Source organism: Geotrypetes seraphini, chromosome 12, assembly GCF_902459505.1.
Source record: "Geotrypetes seraphini chromosome 12, aGeoSer1.1, whole genome shotgun sequence".
Classification (NCBI taxonomy): Eukaryota; Metazoa; Chordata; class Amphibia; order Gymnophiona; family Dermophiidae; genus Geotrypetes; species Geotrypetes seraphini.
In genome coordinates, this window is record NC_047095.1 from 67,115,584 (window position 1) to 67,141,475 (window position 25,892).

The window sequence follows — 25,892 nt, forward strand, 5'->3', positions numbered from 1 at the left end:
GATGCCTACTGGTGCCCTAGGTCAACGGAGGTGTGGTTAATGCCAGAAATGACCTTAAGCACTGGTAGGTGCACCTCTATTGGTGCAACTCCCATCAAACACAGGCGCCAGAAGTGTATGATGGGAATCGCACCCTTGCCTACATTTCCAGCACCTACGTTTGACCTGGCCGCGATTCTGTAATCGCGCTTGACTGACATGTGATTGGCACTAGTTTTGGTTGCAGAATCTGTCCCTAAGTGTTTTATTGACACGTCATTTATCTAGTTGACTTTTTAATGGATGCATATGTCAATAGGTCAACTTGGTTTACAGCACGAAGAAATGTTGATACAGTTGTATAATGTAACACTAACACAATTTTTAAAAAGAGAAGATACTTTTAGGAACAAAAGTGGTAAAGTAAATGAGTTGCCACTTCCTATAGTTTATCAGATGCGACTTGGTGGTCTCAAAAGGTTAAGTACATCCTCATCGCAATTCTCTTGTTTGCCCAATGAAAAGGTATTGTAGCCCCCTCACCACCACCACCACCACCACCGAGAGCCCATTTCAGCTGCTCAGTCTTGTTCTCCACACCTCCCTCTCCCACATTTATTTCAGGAGGGGCTCACGATACGTCCCAGCCCACCAATCAGAGTCCAGTAGCTGCTTTCAGAAGACTAACTTACTTGATCATGGACTGCGGGATGTTGGTTTTGATAAACGGAATTGCCCCCTGTTGCTTCAGCACTTGCACCACCACAGAATCTTCCGGATCAGTCATGCCGAGATAGTGAACAAGACCACAGTGCGAATCGTGTCCCTGGGGAAAAGACAAAAAACACAGAGGGCTGGGCACAAATTTAGCCAAAATGATGCAGACATTACACAGCCTAGAGTAGGAAAACAAAACAAAATTCAGGATCCCCTCTCTCTCTCTCATTTTGGTTCTACTGTTATCTTTGATCATATTCCTAAGCAAGTTTCATTTTTCTCTGCTCTAATTTTAAGACCATAAAGAACATAAGAATAGCCTGACTGACTGCTCATGAGTGGGCTGCAATTCATGTTGAAGTAGGAAAGGCCTCATCTTGTGTACTTATTCAGGAAAATGCCTATAAAGTTTTTACAAGGTGGTATTATACACCGGTGCGTCTCCACCGTATGTTTCCTAGTGCTTCGGCCCTATGCTGGAGATGTGGGAATGCCCTGGGGACATTTTTACATATTTGGTGGGATTGCCCCATGCTATAGCCTTTCTGGAGGCAGGTGGTGGGTTGCTTATCACAACTGTTACAACTAATTATGCCTTTTTCTCCGCAGGGTTGTTTGCTAGGCCTTTCTAAATGTATGTTCCCCTTCTTGGCAAACTAAGCTTCGACGCTGGGGTCTGGCGGCAGCTAAGTGCTTGATTGCCGCTCATTGGAAGCAGGCGCCCACTAAAGCGTCATGGTTACTATACCCGGACTTGGACGTTACAGAATTCTTAGAGGTTATACAAGATTGTTTCATGGAGCAGCTTGTCAGAGAACCGACGAGAGGAAATGCCACTCTGGATCTAATCCTAAATGGGTTAAGGGGACCTGCTAAAGAAGTAGAGGTAGTGGGACCGTTGGGAAACAGCGATCATAATGTGATCAAGTTCAAGGTTGAGGTAGGAATACCGAAAGGAAAGAGAACCATAGCGACAACTTTAAACTTCAGGAAAGGAAACTACGAAGCAATGAGGGAAATGGTAAGGAAGAAACTTAGGAACACTTCAAAAAAATGGCAAAAGGTAGAACTTGCCTGGTCTTTTCTCAAGAACACGGTGAGCGAGGCGCAAAATCTATATATCCCCAGATTCAGAAAGGGGTGCAAAAAGAGTCGAATAAAGGACGCGGCGTGGATAACCAAAACAGTGAAGGAAGCGATAGGCAATAAGAAAAATTCATTCAGGAAATGGAAAAAGGACAAAACTGAGGGGAACTGGAAAGAGAACAGGAAGTATCAAAAAGAATGTCACCGAGTGGTTCGAAAAGCCAAAAGAGAGTATGAAGAGAGGCTAGCCAGGGAAGCAAAAAATTTCAAACCGTTCTTTAGATATGTTAAAGGGAAGCAACCGGCTAGGGAGGATGTGGGACCGCTGGACGATGGTGACAAGAAGGGAGTGGTGAAGGAGGAGAAAGAAGTGGCAGAAAGACTTAACGCGTTCTTTTCATCTGTATTTACAAACGAAGACACATCCAGCATTCCGGAACCTGAACAATTCTTCAATGGAAATCAGGCAGAAAAATTAACAACCATGGAAGTGAGCCTTGAAGATGTACACAGGCAGATAGATAAATTAAAAACAGACAAATCCCCGGGTCCGGACGGAATCCATCCAAGGGTTCTGAAAGAATTAAAGGAGGAGATAGCGGAACTACTGCAGCAAATTTGCAATCTATCCCTGAAAACAGGCGTGATCCCGGAGGACTGGAAGATAGCCAATGTTACGCCCATCTTTAAAAAGGGATCAAAAGGTGACCCAGGAAATTACAGACCAGTGAGTCTGACCTCGGTACCGGGGAAAATGGCAGAAACACTGATAAAAGAAAAAATTGATGAACATTTTGAAAGAAACAAACTTCTGATAACCAGCCAACACGGTTTCTGCAAGGGAAGATCTTGCCTAACTAACTTATTGCACTTCTTCGAAGGAATTAACAAACGGATGGACAATGGAGACCCCATAGACATCATATATCTTGATTTCCAAAAAGCCTTTGACAAGGTGCCCCATGAACGCCTACTCCGGAAACTGAAGAACCATGGGGTGGAAGGAGATGTACATAGATGGATCAGAAGCTGGTTGGCGGGTAGGAGACAGAGGGTGGGAGTGAAGGGCCACTACTCGGACTGGAGGAAGGTCACGAGTGGGGTCCCGCAGGGCTCAGTACTAGGGCCGCTGCTATTTAATGTATTCATAAATGATCTGGAAACAGGGACGAAGTGTGAGATAATAAAATTTGCAGATGACACTAAACTATTTAGTAGAGCTCGGACTAAAGAAGACTGTGAAAAACTGCAAAGGGACTTGAACAAACTAGGGGAATGGGCAACGAGATGGCAGATGAAGTTCAATGTTGAGAAATGTAAAGTATTACATGTGGGAAACAGAAACCCGAGGTACAACTATACGATGGGAGGGATGTTTTTAAATGAGAGTACCCAAGAAAGAGACCTGGGGGTGATGGTGGACTTGACAATGAAGCCGTCGGCACAGTGTGCAGCGGCTGCTAAGAAGGCAAATAGAATGCTAGGCATCATCAAAAAGGGTATTACAACCAGAACGAAAGAAGTTATCTTGCCATTGTATCGAGCAATGGTGCGTCCGCATCTGGAGTACTGCATCCAATATTGGTCGCCGTACCTTAAGAAGGATATGGCGATACTCGAGAGGGTTCAGAGGAGAGCGACACGTCTGATAAAAGGGATGGAAAACCTTTCATACGCTGAGAGATTGGAAAAGCTGGGACTTTTTTCCCTGGAGAAGAGAAGACTTAGAGGAGATATGATAGAGACTTACAAGATCATGAAGGGCATAGAGAGAGTAGAGAGGGACAGATTCTTCACACTTTCAAAAAATAAAAGAACAAGAGGGCATTCGGAAAAGTTGAAAGGGGACAGATTCAGAACGAATGCTAGGAAGTTCTTCTTTACCCAGCGTGTGGTGGACACCTGGAATGCGCTTCCAGAGGGCGTGATAGGGCAGAGTACGGTACTGGGGTTCAAGAGGGAATTGGACAACTTTCTGCTGGAAAAGGGAATAGAGGGGTATAGATAGAGGATTACTGCACAGGTCCTGGACCTGTTGGGCCGCCGCGTGAGCGGACTGCTGGGCACAATGGACCTCATGGTCTGACCCAGTAGAGGCATTTCTTATGTTCTTATGTTCTTATGACAAAGTTGATTCTTTATTTTGAGCTTACTTCTGTGGGGGAGGGGGGTTGTGGATCGGGGGGACTCTTCTGAAGAACCAACAGGAGATCCCTCTTTGCGGGATGTGGAGCTTGGGGGTGGGGGGTGGTCTGTGGAGTTCTGGTTATGGATGAGTATTGGGGGCTTGGTTGTTATGCTGGGTTTTCTTTGTGCTCTGAGCATGTATTGTTGGGAATCTGTGTAAGTCTGAAGATGCCAGAAGATGATGTATGAGGAGAGACTGGAAGCCCTGAATATGTATACCCTAGAGGAAAGGAGAGACAGGGGAGATATGATTCAGACGTTCAAATACTTAAAGGGTATTAACGTAGAACAAAATCTTTTCCAGAGAAAGGAAAATGGTAAAACCAGAGGACATAATTTGAGGTTGAGGGGTGGTAGATTCAGGGGCAATGTTAGGAAATTCTACTTTACGGAGAGGGTGGTGGATGCCTGGAATGCGCTCCCGAGAGAGGTGGTGGAGAGTAAAACTGTGACTGAGTTCAAAGAAGTGTGGGATGAACACAGAAGATTTAGAATCAGAAAATAAGATTAAAGATTGAACTAGGCCAGTTACTGGGCAGACTTGCACGGTCTGTGTCTGTATATGGCCGTTTGGTGGAGGATGGGCTGGGGAGGGCTTCAATGGCTGGGAGGGTGTAGATGGGCTGGAGTAAGTCTTAACAGAGAATTTGGCAGTTGGAACCCAAGCACAGTACCGGGTAAAGCTTTGGATTCTCGCCCAGAAATAGCTAAGAAGAAAAAATAAAAAATAAAAATTTAAATTGAATCAGGTTGGGCAGACTGGATGGACCATTCGGGTCTTTATCTGCCGTCATCTACTATGTTACTATGTATGTTACTATGATTGTTTTATCTTGAGCCGTCCCTGATATTCATACTTTGATTTGTATATTTCAAAATTTTTAATAAACATTTATTAATAAAATAAAAAAAAAAAGGAATAGCCTGACTGGGTCAGACCAATGGCCCATCTAGCCCAGAATCCCGTTTCCACAGTGGCCAAGCCAGGTCACTACTATCACACATTTGTTTGTTCAAGCTTTAAGCTAATACAGTATGAATTTTCGAATACGGTTTTTAGGCAGGGGAGACAGGAGAGGGCAGCCGGAGCACCGGCGAGTGAAGGAAATCACTCGCTGCATGCTCCGACCGCCTCTTCCTGTACTGAAGTCAGGCCTTACCAATCAGGAGCTGCGTGTCAAAGCCCGACTTTAGTACAGGAAAGAGGTGGTCGGAGCATACAGCGAGTGATTTCGGAAAATACCGCGAATGATCGGGACCACGAACCGCCGACCGTGAATTTGCGGGGGAGCACCATATTCTGCTTCTTGAGTTAATATTTTACTTTTTTGACTATCATCTTTTTTGCAGGTTATTAGATTTGTGTTGCTTGATTGAAGTAATGTAGTAAGTGAGCGATTGAGATAATTTATAGGTTGAGATGGTATAATCTTTACAATTTTTGCTGATGTATTGTGCAAATCCTGAAATATCTACGTAATACTGTGAGCCGCCTTGCATAAAGGCGGATTAAAAATGTTTGGGAAATAAATAAAATCTGGCAAAAATCCAAAAATAGTAGCAACATTCCATACAGAATCCCAAAGAATAGCAAGATTCCCAAAATCCCAGAGTAACGAGATTCTAGAATCCCAAAGAGTAGCAACATTCCATGCTACCGATCCAGGGCAAGCAGTGGCATCCCCATGTCTGTCTCAATAACAGACTATGGACTTTCCCTCCACAGAAAATTTTCCAACCCCTTCTTCGTTTATAGACTTTCAGAAATCACCCGTCTTCACGTTCTCTCCTACCCTGCCTCGTTTCTATATTACGAACTGAACTTCTTGTATTTGCGTAAGGTCAGTATGACATGTCTAAGAGCAGAGGTGATCCAAGTTTCCCGAATCTCGGCACAGCCATTATGACACCATGGCCCAAAATTTGACGTACTATTCAGTCTCTGTTTAGCAGAAACCTTACACCAAGTCCGTATTTAAACCCAGCGCCTTAGGACTTGAAAGAAAGGTATTATGTCACGGCTGGGACCTTGGACTGGCAGCGGAGGCTTAAAATGGAAACTGGCAAGGGACTTTAAGAACATCTGTTTTCCCTAGTAAGAATCTGAAGCATGTCACTGTTCACTGCAATTCTCCATAAAGTGTCTTGCAACAAAACCCTTTGACCAACCATCTTCTCACCTCTAGACCTACTGAAATAGCATGGAAGACAACATTATTCATGGAAATGGTTTTATAATTTGAATAACTGGAGAAGGCACGCAGAGCATGGCTTGTGAACTTCTCCAACCCCTTTGCATGCGTTTCGTTTCTGTGTGTCCCTGACTTACAGGAGATAAGGTGAGGACAGCTTTGCTCGTGAGGCCTACAGGGTTAAGTGTTTGGAGTAGAGAATGACATGGGTACAAATTTTTCCCAGTCCTTGCCCCATTCCTGTAAGCTCTGCCTTAACCACACAAGCCTCAGACGTTTATGATTTTAAAGTGTTTGTGGCTTGTGCAAATGTAGACAGAGCTTGCAGGAATAGGGCAGGGACAGGAAAAGAAGTCTTTGGGAAGAGAAAATGGGCTCCCACAGGGACAGGGAAAAATTTGGCACTGCGTCATTCTCTACTTGGGAGAACAGTATAGAAAATTGAGTAAATAGTGTGAAAAGCTTCAGCCTCTGATAACCAGAGCTGGTATTGTGACATCATAATGCCTAATTCCACCAATAAGAGCCAACCTCATCGATTACGTCACAATGACTTGAATGTCCTATACTTGGCTCACTTTCATTACATTTTGATTTCTAGAGTGGTACAGTGTAGAGAATGACATGGGGACAAATTTTTCCTCATCCCTGCGAGTTTTGTCCGTGTCACTGTCCCCATCCCATTCCTGTAAGCTCTGCGTTAACCACACAAGCCTTAGCCAGGGGTCTCAAAGTCCCTCCTTGAGGGCCGCAATCCAGTCGGGTTTTCAGGATTTCCCCAATGAATAAGCATGAGATCTATGTGCATGCACTGCTTTCAATGCATATTCATTGGGGAAATCCTGAAAACCCAACTGGATTGCGGCCCTTAAGGAGGGACTTTGAGATCCCTGCCTTAGATACTTACGATTTTAAAGCAGGGGTGTCAAAGTCCCTCCTTGAGGGCCACAATCCAGTCGTGTTTTCAGGATTTCCCCCAATGAATATGCATGATATTTATTAGCATACAATGAAAGCAGGGCATGCAAATAGATCTCAAGCATATTCATTGGGGAAATCCTGAAAACACGACTGGATTGTGGCCCTCGAGGAGGGACTTTGACACCCCTGTTTTAAAGTGTTTGGAGGCTTGTGCAGATGGAAGATAGAGCTTGCAGGAAGAGGACAGGAACAGGAAAAGAACTCACCGGGTTGAGGAAAATGAGTTCCTGTGGGGACGGGCAAAAATTTGACCCTGTGTCATTTTCTAGTTTAGTGTTTACAGGAGGTGGTATAAATAGGAGATGGTTGAGAGTGGGGGAGGTGGAGGATTGTGGGGTAAGAGCTGCTAGCTCCAAGCTAGCCTCTGAGTAGGTACTTTCGATGGTGGAAAAGCTTTAGAGGGTAGGGTAATTGCAGGGTCTAGTTTAAGGGGTGGCACGCAATAAGAACCAACCTCTGCCAGTTTCAGCAAATGCCAGGGCCGACGTCATCCTGATCTCGGAAAGCTGAAGGAATGTTGCAAGAATTCAGCAACCCTAGAACGATCATATCTGTGGAATCCAAAATGACCAAACTGCAAACGAGGAAGTTAATGTTGTAACAGAAGATACGATACCTTGTAGCCCACATTGTCCTTCAAGCTTATCGGGACTCCGTAAAGCAAACCCTTTTCTCTCCGATTCTTGAGTTCCTGGAGCTGCGCTTCGCACTCGGGGAGAAAGTCCGTCAAACAGTTCAGCTCCCTGTTCACCTCCAAGGCCTTGAAACAAAAATCAAGCAGACAAGGGGAAATGAAAAGCCTAGCAAGAACGATGTATCATCTTTGAACAGAGAACTTTACTGCCAAACTCCAGATATGTGCCTGGCACATGCCGAGAGTAAAGCCTGGGAGAGACGAGGCACAGCTGTCAGCAAAACTTACTCGCTTGACCTCCTCCGGGTCAGGCTCGTGCATTTTTCCTTTGCTCTGGGTCTGTTGGAAGTGCTTTGTGTTACTTATCCGATCTGTCAATGTAATTGGAAAGTGCTTACCACAAAGGGATTGATTCTCAGAAAGAAAATCGCCAAGGCAGGGCAAAGCAGATGCCTAGTGCAGGATCTTCTGGGATGGGGGAGGCATCAAAGAGCAGCTGAAGGAAAAGCTTAACAGAGCCAACAGCCAAACTAAGTGTTTAACCAGCAGGAGGGTGGGCATTTTCCAAAACAGCCCATTCACTCAGATTATAATGTCTTGGGAGGCGGAGAGACAATGAGCCTAAAAGCTATTCAGGGGGTAAAGAGGCCGATGGTTTTCCTTTTTATAATACTGTTTTTGCAGGGGAGCTCAGAACATTTACATGAATTTATTCAGGTACTTGAGCATTTTTTTCCCTGTCTATCTAGTGTACCTGGGGCAATGGGGGGGGGGGATTAAGTGACATGCCCAGGGTCACAAGGAGCAATGTGGGGTTGAACCCATAATCTCAGGGTGCTGAGACTGTAGCTCCAACCACCGCACCTACACTCTTCCCCCTAATATCCATGCTAGGATGTGACAAAAATGCAGCTGGCTAAACTTAGAAAGGTCGATTCACACCACCACTCCCAAACGAACCATGGAATTCTCACAACTGGAGTGTCTAAATCTGGCGAAATGGAGGTGCCTCGATTTAGCTGCTTAGAGGATGTGTGAAATGTCAGCCCTAAAGTTATCTAGCTGGCCCCCTTCCTTTGAAAACGAAATCAAAATGCGTACAGGATGCATTATATTACTAGGATATTTACACAGTACAGCTGGATAAAGTCTGACAAGACACTTTTCAGGTACTATAAAGATCAGACAAATGAGAAAATACAACCTCAAATTCTAAACAGTGTTCCTCCGGTCGTTTGCAGTCGGCGGTCCAGGTTATTCGGGGTATTTTCCCAACAGCGAACTGCCGACAAAGAGAGGGCAGCAGGAGAGAGCAGCTGGAGCGCCGCGAGTGCAGGAAATCACTAAGTCGGGCCTTATCCAATCAGGAGCTGCTTTGACACACAGCTCCTGATTGGATAAGGCCCGGCTTAGTGCAGGAAGAGAAGGTCGAAGCATACCGCGAGTGATTTCCTTCACTCGCGGTGCTCCAGCTGCTCTCTTGCTACCCTCTTCAGTCTCCCCCATGAAAAATCGTATTCGTAGTTTTTCAAGATTCGCGGGGGGGGGTTCCTCTTTTTAGAGGGCTGTCCGTGCATCTTTTCAAAATCTGGCACTTTGGCCAGGTTTTGAAAAGCTTCCAGCTCGGGACTGCGTCAGGAGGGCATCTGTGCGCGTGATGTCGCACACACGTTTGCAAATCGCATATGCCCTCTGCCGAGCACGAGAAGAGGTTGAGGGGTGGGGCCATAGGTCCGGATTTTACAATCGTAAAATCTGGTAACCTTACTCAAGAGATATGACCAGTTTCACACACACCCCTCCCCCGAGTAATTCTGCAAGTTCAGTCAAAGTTATCTGTACTTTGACTGCCCCCATGTGGCCAGGCTGCAAGCTACAAGCAAACATTATGCAGGGCTAGTCACCAGTTCACATGAGCCACTTCAGGTCTTTGTAATTGGTTCAGGACACACTATTTTCATCATCTTTCTGCACCACTTTGGGATTTTGCATACAGACCTGTACTAATAATGGACATGCATACAACGAGAAGAAATGACAAAGGAAGCGTCTCCCTCTCACCTTTCCCATGTAGGTATAGAGGGCACTCTCTGGAGAGAGAGAGCCATCTCTCAGCTTCCCAGCCAGCTGTACAAGAGAGAGCGACAGGACCTCAGAGTGCACCTCAGGATGCTGAAAGAACCAGAAAAACATGAGAAAGTCAGGCAAATGTTATCTAAGCTGATATGCATGCCCACGAGCAGTGGCGTACATAGCATATGTGATACCCGGGGCCCATCATTTTTTGACACACACACACATTTAAATTTTAGTAACAATCCACATATCGCAAAACAAGAGTGTACCTAGGAAAAGGCAGCATCTTAAACACTGCAGTGAGCACTAGAACACCAACACATACATTGTAAAACTAAACAAACCAGATCCTGCACAGTCAATTGATCCAGTACAGTCGATGCTATCAGAAAGCCATGTCCCTTTCATACACACAGACAGATACACCCTCGCCCAATATGGAATAATCACAAACTAAAAATAGAAATATGTAGACAAAAGTTAAACTGAACCGCCAAGAAACCAGACTCTGCATACAATGCAACACCACAAAAACAGTGACACATGTCCCCTAATACTGTGCAAAATATAAAGACAGTAGATGTAAATTTGAAAAAACTGATACATAACAATCACCACTTTACAAATTAACAAATAAAAATAAAACAAATACTGAGAAATAAGAAAATACCATTTTATTGGACTAATCCATTTTTCAATTACCTTTCAGAGGCCAAATCTTTCTTCAGAACAGTACAGTATACTGCTGTTATGGTATCCTGTCCTGACCTGAGGAAAGGGGTTTAGTCCAAAAAATTGCCTTATTTCCATTTCCTATTTATAAACTTTTATCAATACAGTTACAATACTACTTGATTCTAAGGGCTCCTTTTAGCAAATTGCGCTAGCAGGGTTAGCGCGTCAGACATTTCATCACGCGCTAACCCCCACGGCATGCCAATAAACTAACGCCTCATCAATGGAGGCATTAGCGACTAGCGCGGCAGGCAATTTAATGCGCGGTATTCCGCGCGTTAAACCCCTACCGCAGCTTGATAAAAGGAGCCCTAAGTAAAGCAACAACAAAAAATCTTTCTACCTTTTGTCATCTCTGCTTTAATCATCTTCTCTTTGATCTCTTCTTTCTATACAGCGTTTGTCATCTCTCCCTTCCATGCAACATCTGCCCTCTCTTTTCCCCTTCCACCCAGCTTCTGCCCTCTCTCTCTCTACCCCTTCCATCTACTGTCTACCCTCTCTTCCATATGGCATCTTCCCTCTTTCTATGTCCCTTCAATAAACTGTATATCCTGTGTCCCTTCTCTCCTTTGCACATGATTCATTTCAGCTTCACCCCCTCTCCATTTTTCAGTCTCCACCCCCTCCCCTAAGCTTTGGCATCTCTCTCTTTCTCTTCTCCTTTCCTTCCTTCCTTCCCACTCCACACCATGGTCTAGTATCTCTATCTCCTTCCTTTCTCTCACCACATGCCATGGCATCTCTTCCTCCCCTTCAATGGTCTGGTCCCTCCCTCGGACTTGGCATCTCTGGTTCCTCTCCCATCTTCCTTCTCCCTCCTTCCCTCTCTTTCCCCAATTGGATGCTGCAGCAGCAGCATTTCTCCCCTCACCCCCCCCCCCCCTTCCCTGTGCAGCAGCAACATTTCTCTTCCCAGCCCAGCATTTCTGGTCAGTTCCCCTGCTCAAAGCCACGGGCGTCTACACCTCATGCGATCCGGGGCTGCGTCTGAAGCCTTTTCGGCTTTGAGCAGGGGAACCGGCCAGAAGCTGAAGAACCACCAGAGTGAGCACTCGCGGACACCCCTGTTTACTGCTGCTGCTGCTGGTTAAGGAAAGCAGCAGCAGAATAGGGAAGGTGGCCGGCTGTGCACCCCCTTGGGGCGGCACCCGGGGCGGCACCCGGGGTGGACCTCCCCCCCCCCTGCCCCCCTGGTACACCACTGTCCACAAGTCTTTATCACCCCAGATTTATGACACAGTGGTACACATTCTCAAAGACAGAATAGAAAAAAAAAACTGTCAGAGAAACTTTGGGCTAAATTCACAAAGCAAACTGATCGCTATGCATTATGGTTTCACGCTTTTTCGAAGTGAAATGGTGTGGTGGCCATGTTAGTCCACTCTTCAAGATAATATGTAGAAATAAAAAGGGGAAAAAAACTCACCTTCATCACCTTATGATTAGCTTTCGAAGGTAGCCTCTTCTTTCTCTGATCTGAAGGGGTTAACTTGGAAAGCTAATCAAACAATACCTTTTTTAATTGGCCTAACTTAGTGTTATTTTTTTGTATTATTCTTTCGAGAAAGATGTTTTTGTACTGTGAACAGCGAGACTATAGCAGGAGTTCAGGATAGGAATGCAAACGCGCGTTTCGTAACTAGCGCGCAATAAAGCGCGATGGCTTTCGCAGATGTGCGCACTCTTTACACCTCAAGCTGCCTTAATAACTTTCATTCCGGAACGAAAGCAAAAAGTCTTCTGGTGCCCCACCCCCGGTTTCAAAGCGACCCGGCTTACCCGCTCCTGGAAGCGACCCACGGCCCCTCGCATCTGGCCCAGGGCGTCCTGGCGGTGCCTCCGGGCTCGCTCGATGCCCCGCTCCGCCCGCCCCCGCCTCAGCCAGCGGAGCAGCAGCCAAGTGGCCACCAAGCAGCAGAGGCCGGCGAGCAGAAGCTGCTGCGGGGCCACCTCGGGCACATATTGGCTCAGGGGCGTCAGATGCATGTCCGACCCCGGGACGCTTCTGGCTGCAGCTGCCGTCACCCGGCTACTGATGCTCCGAACAACTCAGCCCAGCCCAGCCGTTATCTGGCCAGCGCAGCGCAAAGCCTGGCCTGGATGTTCCAAGAGTGGGATTGGAGCCAGATCATTTCCCAAACTGGGTTCCCCGGAGTCAAAGTTGCTTCTTTTTCAACGCTCGAGGGGCTGCGGTGCCCTCCCCCCACCCCTGCACTTTCCTCCTTTATCGGGGGGGGGGGGGGTTGCAGCTCCCATGGAATCCAGTCCGGAATCGGAACCACCTTGCACCTTCCCACAGTCCTGTCCACATGGAAACTTTTTGTCTGGCCCAGGAGCCAAGAGAAATGTTGCTGCAGAGAAAATCAGAGAGTCCCTGCGGATTAAAGAAGCCGCTCTTGGTCTTTCTCTGCCTCCACACTCATTTTGGACTTATTTCAGTTCCCTAGGCTGTTCCACTGGGAACCAATCCAGTCGGGTTTTCAGGATTCCCCTAATGAATATGGATGAGATCTATTTGCATGCACTGCTTTCAATGCATTTTCATTCATTAGGGAAATCCTGAAAACCCCACTGGATTGCGTCCCTCGAGGGACTTTGATGCCCCTGACTCAGCCCTCATTCCTCTCCAGGAATGGCCTGGCATCTGAACACCAAAGTAAACTTATTTAGCTGAAGAAATTAGTTACCCCCCCATTCCACACACATTAATTCTCTTCCATTTTTGTTCCCATTATAAAAAACACTGATAAGTTCCCAGAAAAAAAATACATTAAAATAAGAAGTGAAACCAAAGGCCCCTACAGATGAGAACATAACATAAGAATAGCCTAACTGGGTCAGACCAATGGTCCATCATGCCCAGTAGCCCATTCTCATGGTAGCCAATCCAGGACACTAATACCTGGTCAAAACCCAAAGAGTAGCAACATTCCATGCTACTGATCCAGGGCAAGCAGACGCTTCCCCCATGTCTTAATAACAGACTATGGACTTTTCCTCCAGGAATTTGTCCAAACCTTTTTAAAACCAGCAACGCTATCTGCTTTTACCATAACTTAGATCTTTCCTTCCAAACAGAGACCTTGCTAGATGTCAAATACAGAAAGAACAAGATAACTTCACAAGGACTTAGCTGTGCAGGAAATGTGAATCTCCTCATACACCCACCATACAGTGCAAAAATGTACAAAGGTCTGTTTTTTTTTTTCTTTTGATCACTACATAGCCTAATTCCACACAAGCAGCGCTGTTACAAACATATTCTGAAGATCAATGCTAAAGTTAACAAAGTTTCCTTCCTTGGACCACAAGGAGATACTGACAAACCACTGGAAGAGATCCCAAAACAACTACCCAGGCACAACACCCAAAGACCCACTCAGTGTGTGAACCAGTTGAGTAGAGTGGACTAACTGGGGGGTGGAAATGGGCCCAGAGTTTGCTCAGCAGAATTTTCCAGACCACCTCTTCCTCTCAACACATTGACTCGCTGCCACCACCACCACCACTAGGAACACCTCATCGGGTAGGCCAGCAATGCTTATAAACTTTATAAAACACATTATTATATTTTCTTATAAAGCACATATTTTAACTGAACATCCTCAGCCTTGCCATTCACAAAAATAGAAGGAAGAAAAGTTTCCATTTCCCCGGCCTATACAATATTTTTCTTCTGCAGACCCTTCAAAAGTCTGACCAAATCCTCGTTTCCCTTGCATTATAAAGTACTGAGGATGCCATCTCTCCCCATTCCAAGGTCCAAAGGCTAAGACAGAAGTGCAAACTAGTGCTGCCCGATTCAGGGAAAAAAATTTTGATTCGATACAGCCTGTTTTCGATTCGATTCGATTTTCCTGCCCAATTGGGTGTTTTTTTCAAACATCCTGGTGGGTTTATTTTATAGCCTCTTCACCCCCTTTGCCTTCTCCTAACCACACTGGCGCTGTGGTGTAAACAAAATAAACAAACAAAAAAGACTTTTCCTCTCTCTGTTAAATCCTAGCTCACGTTTGCGGTCTAACACCAGCTCTGGCAGGATACATTTCAAATCTGACATATTGCAATCACAAAACAGAAAATAAAATGATTTTTTCTACCTTTTGTTGTCTGGTCAATATTCAAATCTTGTTGGTCCCAGGCTCTGGTTGTCTTCTAATAACTTGCTTGCCAGGGTCTTCTTCTTTCTCTGTGCTAACCATCCATCTGCCATCTCTGTCCTCCCCTTCCGTTTCCCTTCCCTCCCCCGGAGGTGTGGCATCTTTCCTTTTTTTTTGTCTCCATTCACAGAGTCACCTTTTCTCATCTACCCTTTCATCCAGCATCTCTCCCTCCTTCCCCACCACCCCACCTTTGAGAGGGAGATATAGTCCTTCTGGGGGGGTGCAGGCCTTCAGGGGTTGGGTGTAGGCCTTCAGGTACTTGGCGCAATTAAGTTGTTCAGCGACTTGCCCCGAGTCCCACGGAGCTGTGGTGGGAATCGAGCTCACAACCTCAGGGTGCCGAGGCAGCTGCCCAGACCACTTTGCAACTCCGCCACTCCATTAAACAGGGCTATAGATTGAAACCAGTGTTACCAGCTTATGATTTTCATAGTGTTGTGCAGGCGTTGATTCTGAGTAGAGTGGATTATTGTAATGTACTATACACTTCCCCCTCCGTATTCGCGAATTCCGGATCTACGGATTCGCTTATTTGTGGGTTTAAATCAAAAAATGCATTTTCATTTTTCAGGCTATTTTAAGCCCTGCAAGGCCCCCCCCTCCCCCCCCCAAGCCTTACCTGGTGGTCTAGCGGGTTTTCGGGGCAGGAGCGATCTTCCCACGCTCCTGCCCCGTGCAGATCACTCACAAGAAATGGCTCGAGAGACTACAGGAGCTCAAGGCAGCCATTTCCTGTGAGCGATCTGCACGGAGCAGGAGCGTGGGAAGATCGCCTCTGCCTGAAAACCCGCTAGACCACCAGGGGGGCTTTAAGGGCTTAAAATAGCCGGGGGAAGCAGGGGTTAGGGCAGAACTGGTTCGAATATTATTCACGGTTTTTTAATATTCGCGGGCCGGCTCTGCTCCTAACCCCCGTGAATACGGAGGGGGAAGTGTACTTAGAAGTCTCTACAATGAAAGTGAGAGCTCTGCAGCAAGACTGATTACAGGCATCCCCAGAATGTCTCATATAACACCGGTTTTGAAACTGTTACACCGGTTACCAGTGGAGCAAAGAGTGCATTTAAAAGTCTCGTCCATAATACATCAGATTTTATATCATGTATCTCCTGCTGTTTTGAAAGGATTTTTTGAAATCTATCAGCCAAGGAGGAGTTTGAGGTCGGAAAATAACATGAAAGTATGCTTGGAGGTGGGGGGGAGGGTAATGGTAATTTCTCATTCCAGGATTGGGGGGGAATATGTTATTGGTGGGAGGTATGAAACTCTGCAATGCTCTGCCAGGTGTTTTGCAATTTTGCACTGTCAGAAGACGTTGAGAGTTTACATAATGTAAATACCTGCTAATGTATTATCTGATTAATGATCAAATTGTATGGTATTGATAATTAGTTAAAATGTTTTCTTTGTCCAACATTTATGACTGTGATTATGCAAACTGTATAGATAATATACAGTATATTAATTTTTAAATAAAGGGATCTCATCCTAGACCTGCACTTCTGGAGTAAGGACCTCTGTTTTGGCAATCCATCCTCAGAAGAAATCTTTGGTTATGAAGGGTGGTAGAGAAAAGAGTCGCCATTCTTAAGAGGACAAAGAACTATGCAGTAGAGAATGACACGGTGACAAAATTCATCACCGTTCCCATCCCTGCAGATAACCGCGGGAAATAATCCCATGTCATTTTCTAGTGTCTATTTCAGCCTCGGTCCTTCTACACCAGCATTCTTCAAAGCAAAGCTTGCGGGTCAGTGGTTGTGGCCATTCATACTCTGATTCTTATGGGAGCCAAGGATAATGAAGCCATTGTGATATCACTGATGTGATTGGCTCTTAGGCACTGGTGGAATGAGGCATTATGACATCACAATATCTGCTCTGGATACCAGAGACTGTCATTCTGTAGTGTCTGTTTCAACCTCAGTCCTTCTACACCAGCATTCTTCAAAGCAAAGCTTGCGGGTCAGTGGTTGTGGCCATTCATACTCTGATTCTTATGGGAGCCAAGGATAATGAAGCCATTGTGATATCACTGATGTGATTGGCTCTTAGGCACTGGTGGAATGAGGCATTATGACATCACAATATCTGCTCTGAATACCAGAGACTGTCATTCTATAGTGTCTGTTTCAACCTGAGTCCTTCTACACCAGCATTCTTCAAAGCAAAGCTTGCGGGTCAGTGGTTGTGGCCATTCATACTCTGATTCTTATTTGAGCCAAGTATAGGATAATGAAGCCATTGTGACATCACTGATGAGGTTGGCTCTTAGGCACTGGTGGAATGAGGCATTATGACATCACAATCTCAGCTCTGGAATGTTGCTGCTCAATCTCAGCATTCTTCAAAGCAAAGCTTGAGGGTCAGTGGTTGTGCCCAATTATACTCTGATTTTTCCCTCTCTCCTTAAAGAATGACATGAAGATGGTTTCCCACGGTTATCCGCAGGGATGGGAACGGTGATGAATTTTGTCACCGTGTCATTCTCTACTATGCAGCAAAGCCAGGGTTCAGATTCCATTTCTCTCACCAGTGTTCTTGTGTAACCTAGTGCAACTTAATTCCCCTCAATTGCCTGGAGGTCTAAACTTAGATTAAGCCCTCCAAGGACCGAAAACTACCTCCTACAACAGAATGCAAAACGCCCCTGAGCCAGTGTGAGCTCAGTCCAAGTAATACAGAAAGATTGCCCAAATTTGAGCTCTTTGCCTTACGAAACAAATATTTAAGCAGCCGTTTAATTGCTGAAAACATCAGACATTAAAAGATATTATCCACACAAGTCTCCCCTCTATCTTGAGGTTTTATCAGATCCATCTGAGTTCACTATCAGCTGTTCTAGGCTAAGACACACACACAATTATCAGGCTGATATAATAAGGGTAACATGTGCTTTAAGGCAGTTTCAAAGTACTGCAAATGTACCTTCAGCAGTGCCTAAGTTCAGTTCCCCCATTAGATGCAGTGAAGTTTTAGTAATCTATTATCAGCCTTCCAGCTACTAATCCCTGGGGTCCAGGAAACCTGGATACAACATACCTTCCTCAGAGCAGGAGTCACATTTTCACCAGGGCTGGCTCTGCCATCACGCAGACTAGGCATTTGCCTAGAGTGGCAGTATTTGGTGGTATGGCAGTGGGGGAGATGAGGTGAGGTCACCTTGGTGGGTGGGGAGGGCTAGGAGAGGGGAGAAGGGGAGATGCTGGCTATATGGGGAAAAGATGGTATGGGACAAGAAAATGCAAGATAACGGGGTAGTGAAGAGAGGGGAAAGGGGAAAGAAGAGCCATGGGGGGGGGGGAGGATAGGGTCTTGAGCCATTCATGGGGATTTGCCTAAGGCTTCAGAAACCGTCGGGCCTTTTTTTCTTCAACACTAGGGTTTCCTCTCTGCTCCCCAGTAGAGAGGCCCCTCCAAAATCTGCTCCCCCCTCCACACACATAGGCAGAGATTTCTATCTTTCCCCAACCCTGGTAAAAAAAAAAATAAAAAAAAGCCTTTGCCATCTCCTCAGAAACATGTCTTGCTATTCTGGAGGGACGCTGGATCTTCACTAGCCCGAAGGACATCAGGACCCTTCTGCCAGCATCACCGCTGATGACAAATTAAGAAGCTCATTTTCAAAAAAGAAAAACGTGCAGAAAATCACATGTTTCTCACCAAAGTCTTCCAATTTGGAATTTCCCAAGCTTATGTCCCAGACAACTATCTGTACCATTTCTCAGTAGTTCATCTAAATCGCAAGTGGCCTTGTTAGAGATACGGTAAGGGGCGGGCTTATGATTTGGCCATTTTTCTGCGATAATTGAAAATTTTAGAAAACATCCAGGGCACAAGGTAGGCGTTTGGGGCTAGACCTATTTCAATAATGAATAGGAGGCAAAAAGGTGCCCAAATTGACCAGAAGACCACGGGAGGGATGAAGGCATTATTCTCCCTCTCCAACCCCCCCAAGAATCTATATGACAGCATTAGACGTAATGGCTGGGCTTATGAGAGCAGCAAGCAAGTCTCTGGAGAAGCCTGGTGGTCAGTGCAGTGGACTCCAGAGAGGGGGACCCAGACCCATATGTCACCCTTACTGGTACGCTTGTGGTGGATAGTGTGTGCCCACTAACATGGCCCCCAAACCTACTGTACTGGTACACGGGTAACACCTACAGGCATAAGGGCTATTGGGGTGGTATAAAATTGAGTACAGTAGGTTGTGGGGGTGTTTTGGAACCCCTTCTGTGACCCATTGCTCTGCAGGGATGTCAGTGTGGCCAGTCTGCTATGAATGCTGGTCCCTCCCACATCCCAATGGTGGCGTTATGTGTGTTTTTCACTTGTACAGTTTTTTTAGTTTTTCCAAAAATGGCTTCAAAAGAGAAAAGGAAAGAGAACGAGGGATAAGACTTGTATCTCCTCTCTTCACCTACTTAAGCCTAACTAAGAAAAACTCCAACGGATTCAGAATGCCATGGCCAAGCTCATCTTCGCTAAAAGTAAATTTGACCATGTCTCCCCACTCCTGGCCAAGCTCCACTGGCTTCCGATAATTGCCAGGGTCCACTATAAATGCGCCTGTTTAGCTTTCAAAATCCTATATGGTATCCTCCCTCCCTTTATCCCTCTTTCTTGGAATTCCTCAAACCCTAATACCACCAGATCCTCCCACAAATTAAAACTATCCTTCCCCTCGCTAAAAGGCATTTCCCACACAGGAAAGCTAGGGACTTCCCTCCACTTCAAAATCACTGAGCTCTGGAACAATTTACCTCCCCTCTTCGGAACCTGAGCTCTCTCCAAATCTTCCGCAAGCATCTGAAAACCTGGCTTTTCGCAAAAATGTAAGTCTCCCTCCAAATTAGGACTCAAGGAAACTCTTTTATCTTGGCATCCCAAGTCCTCTAAATTTTCTTCACACTTCTACCTCTAACCCTCTGTTGTAGTTCCTTTCTATTTCTTCTACTGTAAACCGTGCCGAGCTCTACGAACGTGGAGATGATGCGGTATACAAACCTAAGGATTAGATTAGATTAGATTTTTGTGGTTACACATTCGAAGCAGTTTACATGTATACAGAAGAAAAGCACGCATTAGGAGAAACGCACAGAGGGAAAAATGGTCATTTAAAAAAAAAAAAAATCCAATTTTGCTTCTTCGATAATGACCATTATCTCTACCTGATTTCTGGACGTGCTTCCAAAAAGTCTAACCTCAGAGTTAGACATTATATTGAAAATGCCGCAACATGTTGTCCACGGAGAAACCCTTGTGGCACCTTTTGCCAGTGGCAGCTGCCCAGGCAGAAGGGCTCTGACCTCTCTCTCGCCCTTGAAAACCCAGAACCTCCACAATGGCAGGACAAAGTTCCAGATGGGTGGATGGGTGGGCATTTTATTTTTATGAAAGTGAAGTGAAATAAAACAAAGAAAAGAAGTTGATACCTTTTTTTTATTGGACCAATAATGCATTCTTTTAATAGCTTTTGAAGACAACATCTTCTTTAGATCAGAAATGAGCAAACGTTGACCTGTATCAGATCATATAAGTGAAACAGGAAAGCACGCGAGACAAAGAGCGCCAACATTGCCACCCAGACAATCGTGTGCAGGACGTCAACGCGCTGGATTTAAACTGTATTTTAAAGCATTCTGAGGGTGTGGGGGGGAACCCCCCACGCTTTACTTAGAACTGTTGGTGCTCCCGTTGTGGGGGGTGTTGGGGGGGGAACACCCCATTACAGAAGAAATAGCCTTTTTGTCTGTTTGTAGGGAAAAATTACAGTTTCCTCTGTACTGGGGGGTTTCCCCCCACCCCCAATGGGAGCGCCAACAGTTCTAAGTAAAGTGGGGAGTTCCCCCACACACATCCCCTCGGAGCGCTTTAAAATGCTGTTTAAATCCAGCGCACTGACATCCTATGCGCGATTGACCCGTCACCGCACAAAACAATCTGCTAAGCTGACTCTAGCTCCAGTAAAAACATGCGGCGTTCAAATTTAACTAAGCAACTGGAGACTTCCAAGTAGTCTGCGTAAATGAAGCATAACCTCAGGGTAGGGTTACCATATTTAAGGACGGGGAAACCCGGGCGAACGGCCCCCACCTCATTCTGCCCCCAGCCCCGCCTCATTCCGCCTCCAGACCTCTCCCAAAAAGCCTCGTCTCTTTTTTTCTGACCTCTAGGCCGCATCTAGAGGGCTTCCAGCATGTGCGGTTGCATGTGACGTCACCCGCACTTGCTTGTTGAAGGCCCTCCAGATGCGGCTGGAGCTCGGGGCTTTCCAAAACCCGGACAAACTGCCAGGTTTTGGAAAGTCCATCCGGGTACCCGGACAGTCCTCTAAAAAAAGGACATGTCCGGGTTTTCCTGGACATCTGGTAACCCTGCCTCAGGGAACTGAGTGAGCAGGTTCTTTTTTTTTATTTTTATTTATAAGTTTCAAAAATACAATTCAAGATTAAACTTGTACAGAAAGCGATTTAAAGTACAGAAAATTAAAAAAGTAAATATTAGCTTAATCAGCTCAAGTCCTCAATGAGATCCAAGATGTAATATAAACAGAATAATTAAGGAAAATTAACATAAAAAGCTGGATATACGATTAACTGAAATACAGGAGTCTAACACGTGCTATAGCCCTCATTTCTTTTCCTTCTCCAGGCGGGATAAAGAGAGAAAAGCCGTCAGCTGAAAAGGTTCAAAGAAAACATATTTTTGAGAATTATACTGAATTATGAACTTGCAAGGGTGACGAAGATAAAAAGTCACCCCAAGAGCGAGCAAATTCTGATAAGATCACCTGCCCTCTTCCCAGGCATTTATTCCTTTTCCTCATCTTCTCCCACGCTTGTCACCTCCCTCTGCACCTCCCACTTGTGAGGCAGACCCAGTACCGTGGCAATCGGAGCATTCCGAATATCATGTCCATGTGAGGTCGACATACTGGAACAAGATAGATCTGCAGGGAAACTTGGGTACTTAAATTTAACTGGCTTCACGCTTGGATTTCAGAAAGGCAAGCAATAAATCTAAAATCCAAATAGGCTACACAGTACGTCAACAGCACATCCGTCTTTCACGCCCAGTACCAAAGGGTCCACTGTTGCTTCTGAGGAAGGGACCAACGTGGAACTGCAGCCGTGCATTTTTCCTTATATTAAGCCGATAGTGAATGCAAGGAATCTAGACTGTGCAGGCTGGCGATGCTGATTCTGAAATGTCTATTATTATATTGAATAGGAAGAACGAGAACGAGGGACCTCAGTGTGATAAACTCCTACATTCACACCCTCAATGTCTCCCTAGTCACTAAACACCCTCTTCCTCCAACAAACACCATTATCTACCCATTTCCCCATCATATACCTTCACCTCCATATGATATTACATTAGTATTTATGGATCGCTAATATTCCCCAATAGGAGTTCAATCCGATTTACTATATAATCTCATTCACATGCTCATTCTCAAACACCCCCTAGCCGCCATCCACCCTCATCCATATGAATCCTCAAACATATACCCTTATTCACATACACAGCCTCAATCACTCATATCCACCATACGCTCTCCACTCTTATCTACCCATATGTACCCATCTACCATACAACCTCTCCCACATGTAAGTGGAGGGTGTGCACGTGGGTGGGGTCCTATAGTGGACCTATATCTCTTTCTACAGTATATATCGTATAGCTTCATTCATAATACCTATAGTAGGAAATTGTGGGCCTGGAATCGTTACTCCAAGTGCACTGCTATCCTGGCTCTGGCTTCTATAAGACTTAACTTTTATCATCCAAAATACATTAATTTTGTAGAAAATCCCCCCCCAAAGAAGTCTATGAAACAGCACTCCTGGAAGCTGGCCCAAGCAGAGTGATTTCACCCCTACCCAACTGTTCCTCAGTTCTCTCTAGATGTCATTCTGCAGAATTTTGGCCTCACAGCCCCACTGCCTATTATGTCTTCAGCGCAGAGGGCTCGAGTTAGACAAACCTGCCCTGTACCTGTTCCACGGTGGCTTCCATGACCTGCAGGGCTTCCTCCCTTTGCTTCCTTGCAGCCTCCATTTTCGTTTTTGCCCGGAACTGGCCTATCCATTTCAGCGCGAGAAAAGTTGTGGCCAGGCAGCAGAGCAAAGAGATAACCAGATGATCTGCCACCAACTCGAATAAGAACAGGGTCATGGTGTATCGCCCCTGCACTCCCAGAACACCCAGTGCCCTAGGCTTCCTACAGCAATCACATATAAGTGCCTGGGAACCCTTTCACCAGCTCCTCCAAAAAAGAGTTAGTGAGGAATGTGCTTCCCAAAGCCTGGACTGGATTCAGCAGCAGGGAGGGCACGCCAGAGATCTAAAATAGAAAATAGTTCTCCTCTTTCTCATCATCTTAGTTTGAATAGCAGTAGTGGAAAGGTAGATTTTGAATCTTCTCATATGAACAAGAAGCATTCTGGGCAAATCCACACACTTTCCTCCCAGACAACTTGCAAAATCTCTGTGAAAGAACTCTGAAGTTTTGTTTCATCTCAACGTCTACTACTGGTCTTCTTCCAAGCAGGCAACTCAAGTGCATTGAAAATTTATTTTGTTACCTATCAGCCAAGAGACTTTGCTTAAAATAGTGTTGACTGCTCTGGAAGGCAGAGCAGTCAAATATCAGAAAGCGGATATGGGTGTAAAGGTTAAAGGTAACTATAGAAGTTGGCTCCTGTGGCATCCTCTTTGGCCTTTATTACGAGGAGTCGCTGAAAGTTCTCAGCCCAACTAAGAAGAGAATGATATGGAGCCATGAAGCCTACAAGTTATTCCACACTTTTCTTGATATTTTTTGTTTCAGCGATATGAAATGAAAAGTGTCAAGAAAAGTGTGGAATATCTTGTAAGTTTCATGGCTCCAAATCATTCTCTTCTTGGATGGGCTGAGAACTTTTTAGTGGCTCCTCCTATTGTGATGTCATAATGCCTCATTCCACCAATGCCTAAGAGCCAGCCTCATCGGTGATGTCACAATGGCTTGGTTTCCCTATACTAGAAGCATTTGCCTCATTGAACTGAAAAGTGTGGAATAACATGGAAGTAGAGAATGACATGGTGACAAAATTCATCACCGTTCCCGTCGCCACGGATAACCGTGGGAAACCATCTTCATGTCATTCTTTAAGGAGAGAGGGAAGAATCAGAGTATGAATGGCCACAACCACTGACCCGCAAGCTTTGCTTTGAAGAATGCTGGTGTAGAAGGACCGAGGTTGGAATAGACACTAGAAAATGACATGGGATTATTTCCCACGGTGATGAATTTTGTCACCGTGTCATTCTCTACATGGAAGTTTCATGGCTCCACATCATTCTCTTCTTGGCTGGGCTGAGCATTTTTCAGCAGCCCTTCGTACTCCTCGAATCCCTGAGCATAACAGCCCTGCTGTACCCAAGACATTTGCTGCATCTCACCTGCCACTGTGAGCTGCTGGTAATTGTCAGAAGCGTGGACATGCTGCTTGAACGTGGATCTGCTTTAGAATAACCCGAAGCCTTTTCATCTTGATCCTGACACGGAGCAAATGTACAGTTCAAGAGCAATTTTTAATCATATTCTGCAAACCAGGTTTATTGGATGTTGGAAGGGGCCGTGCTAATAGCTCCTGTGCTGTATGCAGGGCTAACGGGACCTACTGTGTATCCAGAACTGGACAAGACTTGACGTACTGCCTTTTCTGTGGTTACAATCAAAGTGGTCTACATATTTTAGACAGATACTTATTTTGTTACTCAAATATTTTATTTATTTATTCCATTTTCTATACCGTTCTCCCAAATGATGAAGTTACGACTGTCTTATTTTGGTCACACAATCAGAAGAGAGAGATCACTGGAGAAGGACATGATGTTTGGGAAGACTGCAGGAACCAGGCCAAGAGGGTGACCTGCAATCAGATGGCTGGACACGTTGAAAACAACGACGGAGATGACGCTGGAGGACCTTTCCAGACTAGCACAATTCATCAAGTTGCTAAGGTGGCACCTAACAACAACTTATTCATTACCTGAGGCAATGAAGACTTAAGCGACTTGGCCAGGGTCAAAAGGAGCAGCTGGGGCTTAAACCTGCAACCTTAGGGTGCGGAGGCAGCAGCTCTAACCACTGGGCCACACCTCCACTGTGCTAAGGTTTCTCCTCCAATGCATCTGTCCTACGGGTGGATTTTTCTGGACTTTAGAGATGAGGGGCCCAATATTCAGCTGATGGCGATCAAACATTTTGTTAACCACTGCAAGCGTTATCCCAAGAAATTCAATGCCACGCAATGCCCGATTTACGGGACTGGCTAAAAACATAGCCACTCCAATGTGATCTTCAGCTCTTAACAGGCTATGGTGAACCACCTAGAGATAGAACTGACTTTAATGTGGTTCTATTTATGTGGTTACCTCAGCTGGGAGGTATGTGCTGAACTCATTTGGGGGGAGGAGTCAGTACTTGGCTGACTCGGCTCCCAAAATGAGTTGGTGTTAACTGGGGTTAAATGCCACTGAATGTGACCGACTAGTCCCAAACAAGCGATTTAACGTTGCTACTATTTGGGATTCCAGAATCTTTTGTTACACTTTGAGATTCTGGAATCTTCTTACTCTTTGGGGTTCTAGAATGTTGCTACTAGTTCGTTTTTTGCCAGGTACTTGTGACCTGGACTGGCCACTATGAAGACAGGATACTGAGCTAGATGGACCATTAGTCTGACCCAGAATGGCTATTCTTATGTTCATATTTCAGGCTAGTTAAATTGCTCTGAATATCGACCCCAGGAAGTTAGACAAGAATCACTTGTATGTCCTGGACACGGATGCCCTCCGTGTCGATGGAATCTTTGCAAGAGTAATGAATGTTAAGCTAAAGTGTTGATCTCTCGGGTGAGGCCATGGATATGTGCAGGAGATAAATGGGATGCGCTAGACTAGGGTAAACTATCTGCATAGATTATTTATTCCTCATGCCTTGGCCTGCTACTCTTCTTTCTCAGTGTACATTGACCTCTCTTATAAAGAACGTATGGTAGATAACACTTCTCATTACACCAATGTTACAGTAGCTTCTCAACATTTACAAAGAGTCAACCATCAAATAAACATCTGATAACT

At 45.4% G+C, this 25,892-nt stretch overlaps 1 protein-coding gene across 3 annotated transcripts in view; it reads right to left on the bottom strand.

The window, feature by feature from the left end:
* Positions 1–25,892, bottom strand: part of LOC117346614 (vitamin D3 hydroxylase-associated protein-like) — a 60,101-nt gene that overhangs the window by 30,411 nt on the left and 3,798 nt on the right. Inside the window, exons 1-4 of one of the 3 annotated variants that reach the window (XM_033916481.1) lie at positions 22,758–22,986; positions 9,838–9,948; positions 7,759–7,902; positions 672–805 (exon numbers count right to left, since the gene is read on the bottom strand). In XM_033916481.1, the coding sequence (XP_033772372.1) occupies positions 672–805; positions 7,759–7,902; positions 9,838–9,948; positions 22,758–22,937 (569 nt within the window). In that variant the 5' untranslated portion in view covers positions 22,938–22,986. Of the gene's footprint in view, positions 1–671; positions 806–7,758; positions 7,903–9,837; positions 9,949–12,369; positions 12,798–22,757; positions 22,987–25,892 lie in introns of those variants that run through there. The other 2 variants (XM_033916478.1, XM_033916479.1) reach the window with 2 other exon arrangements.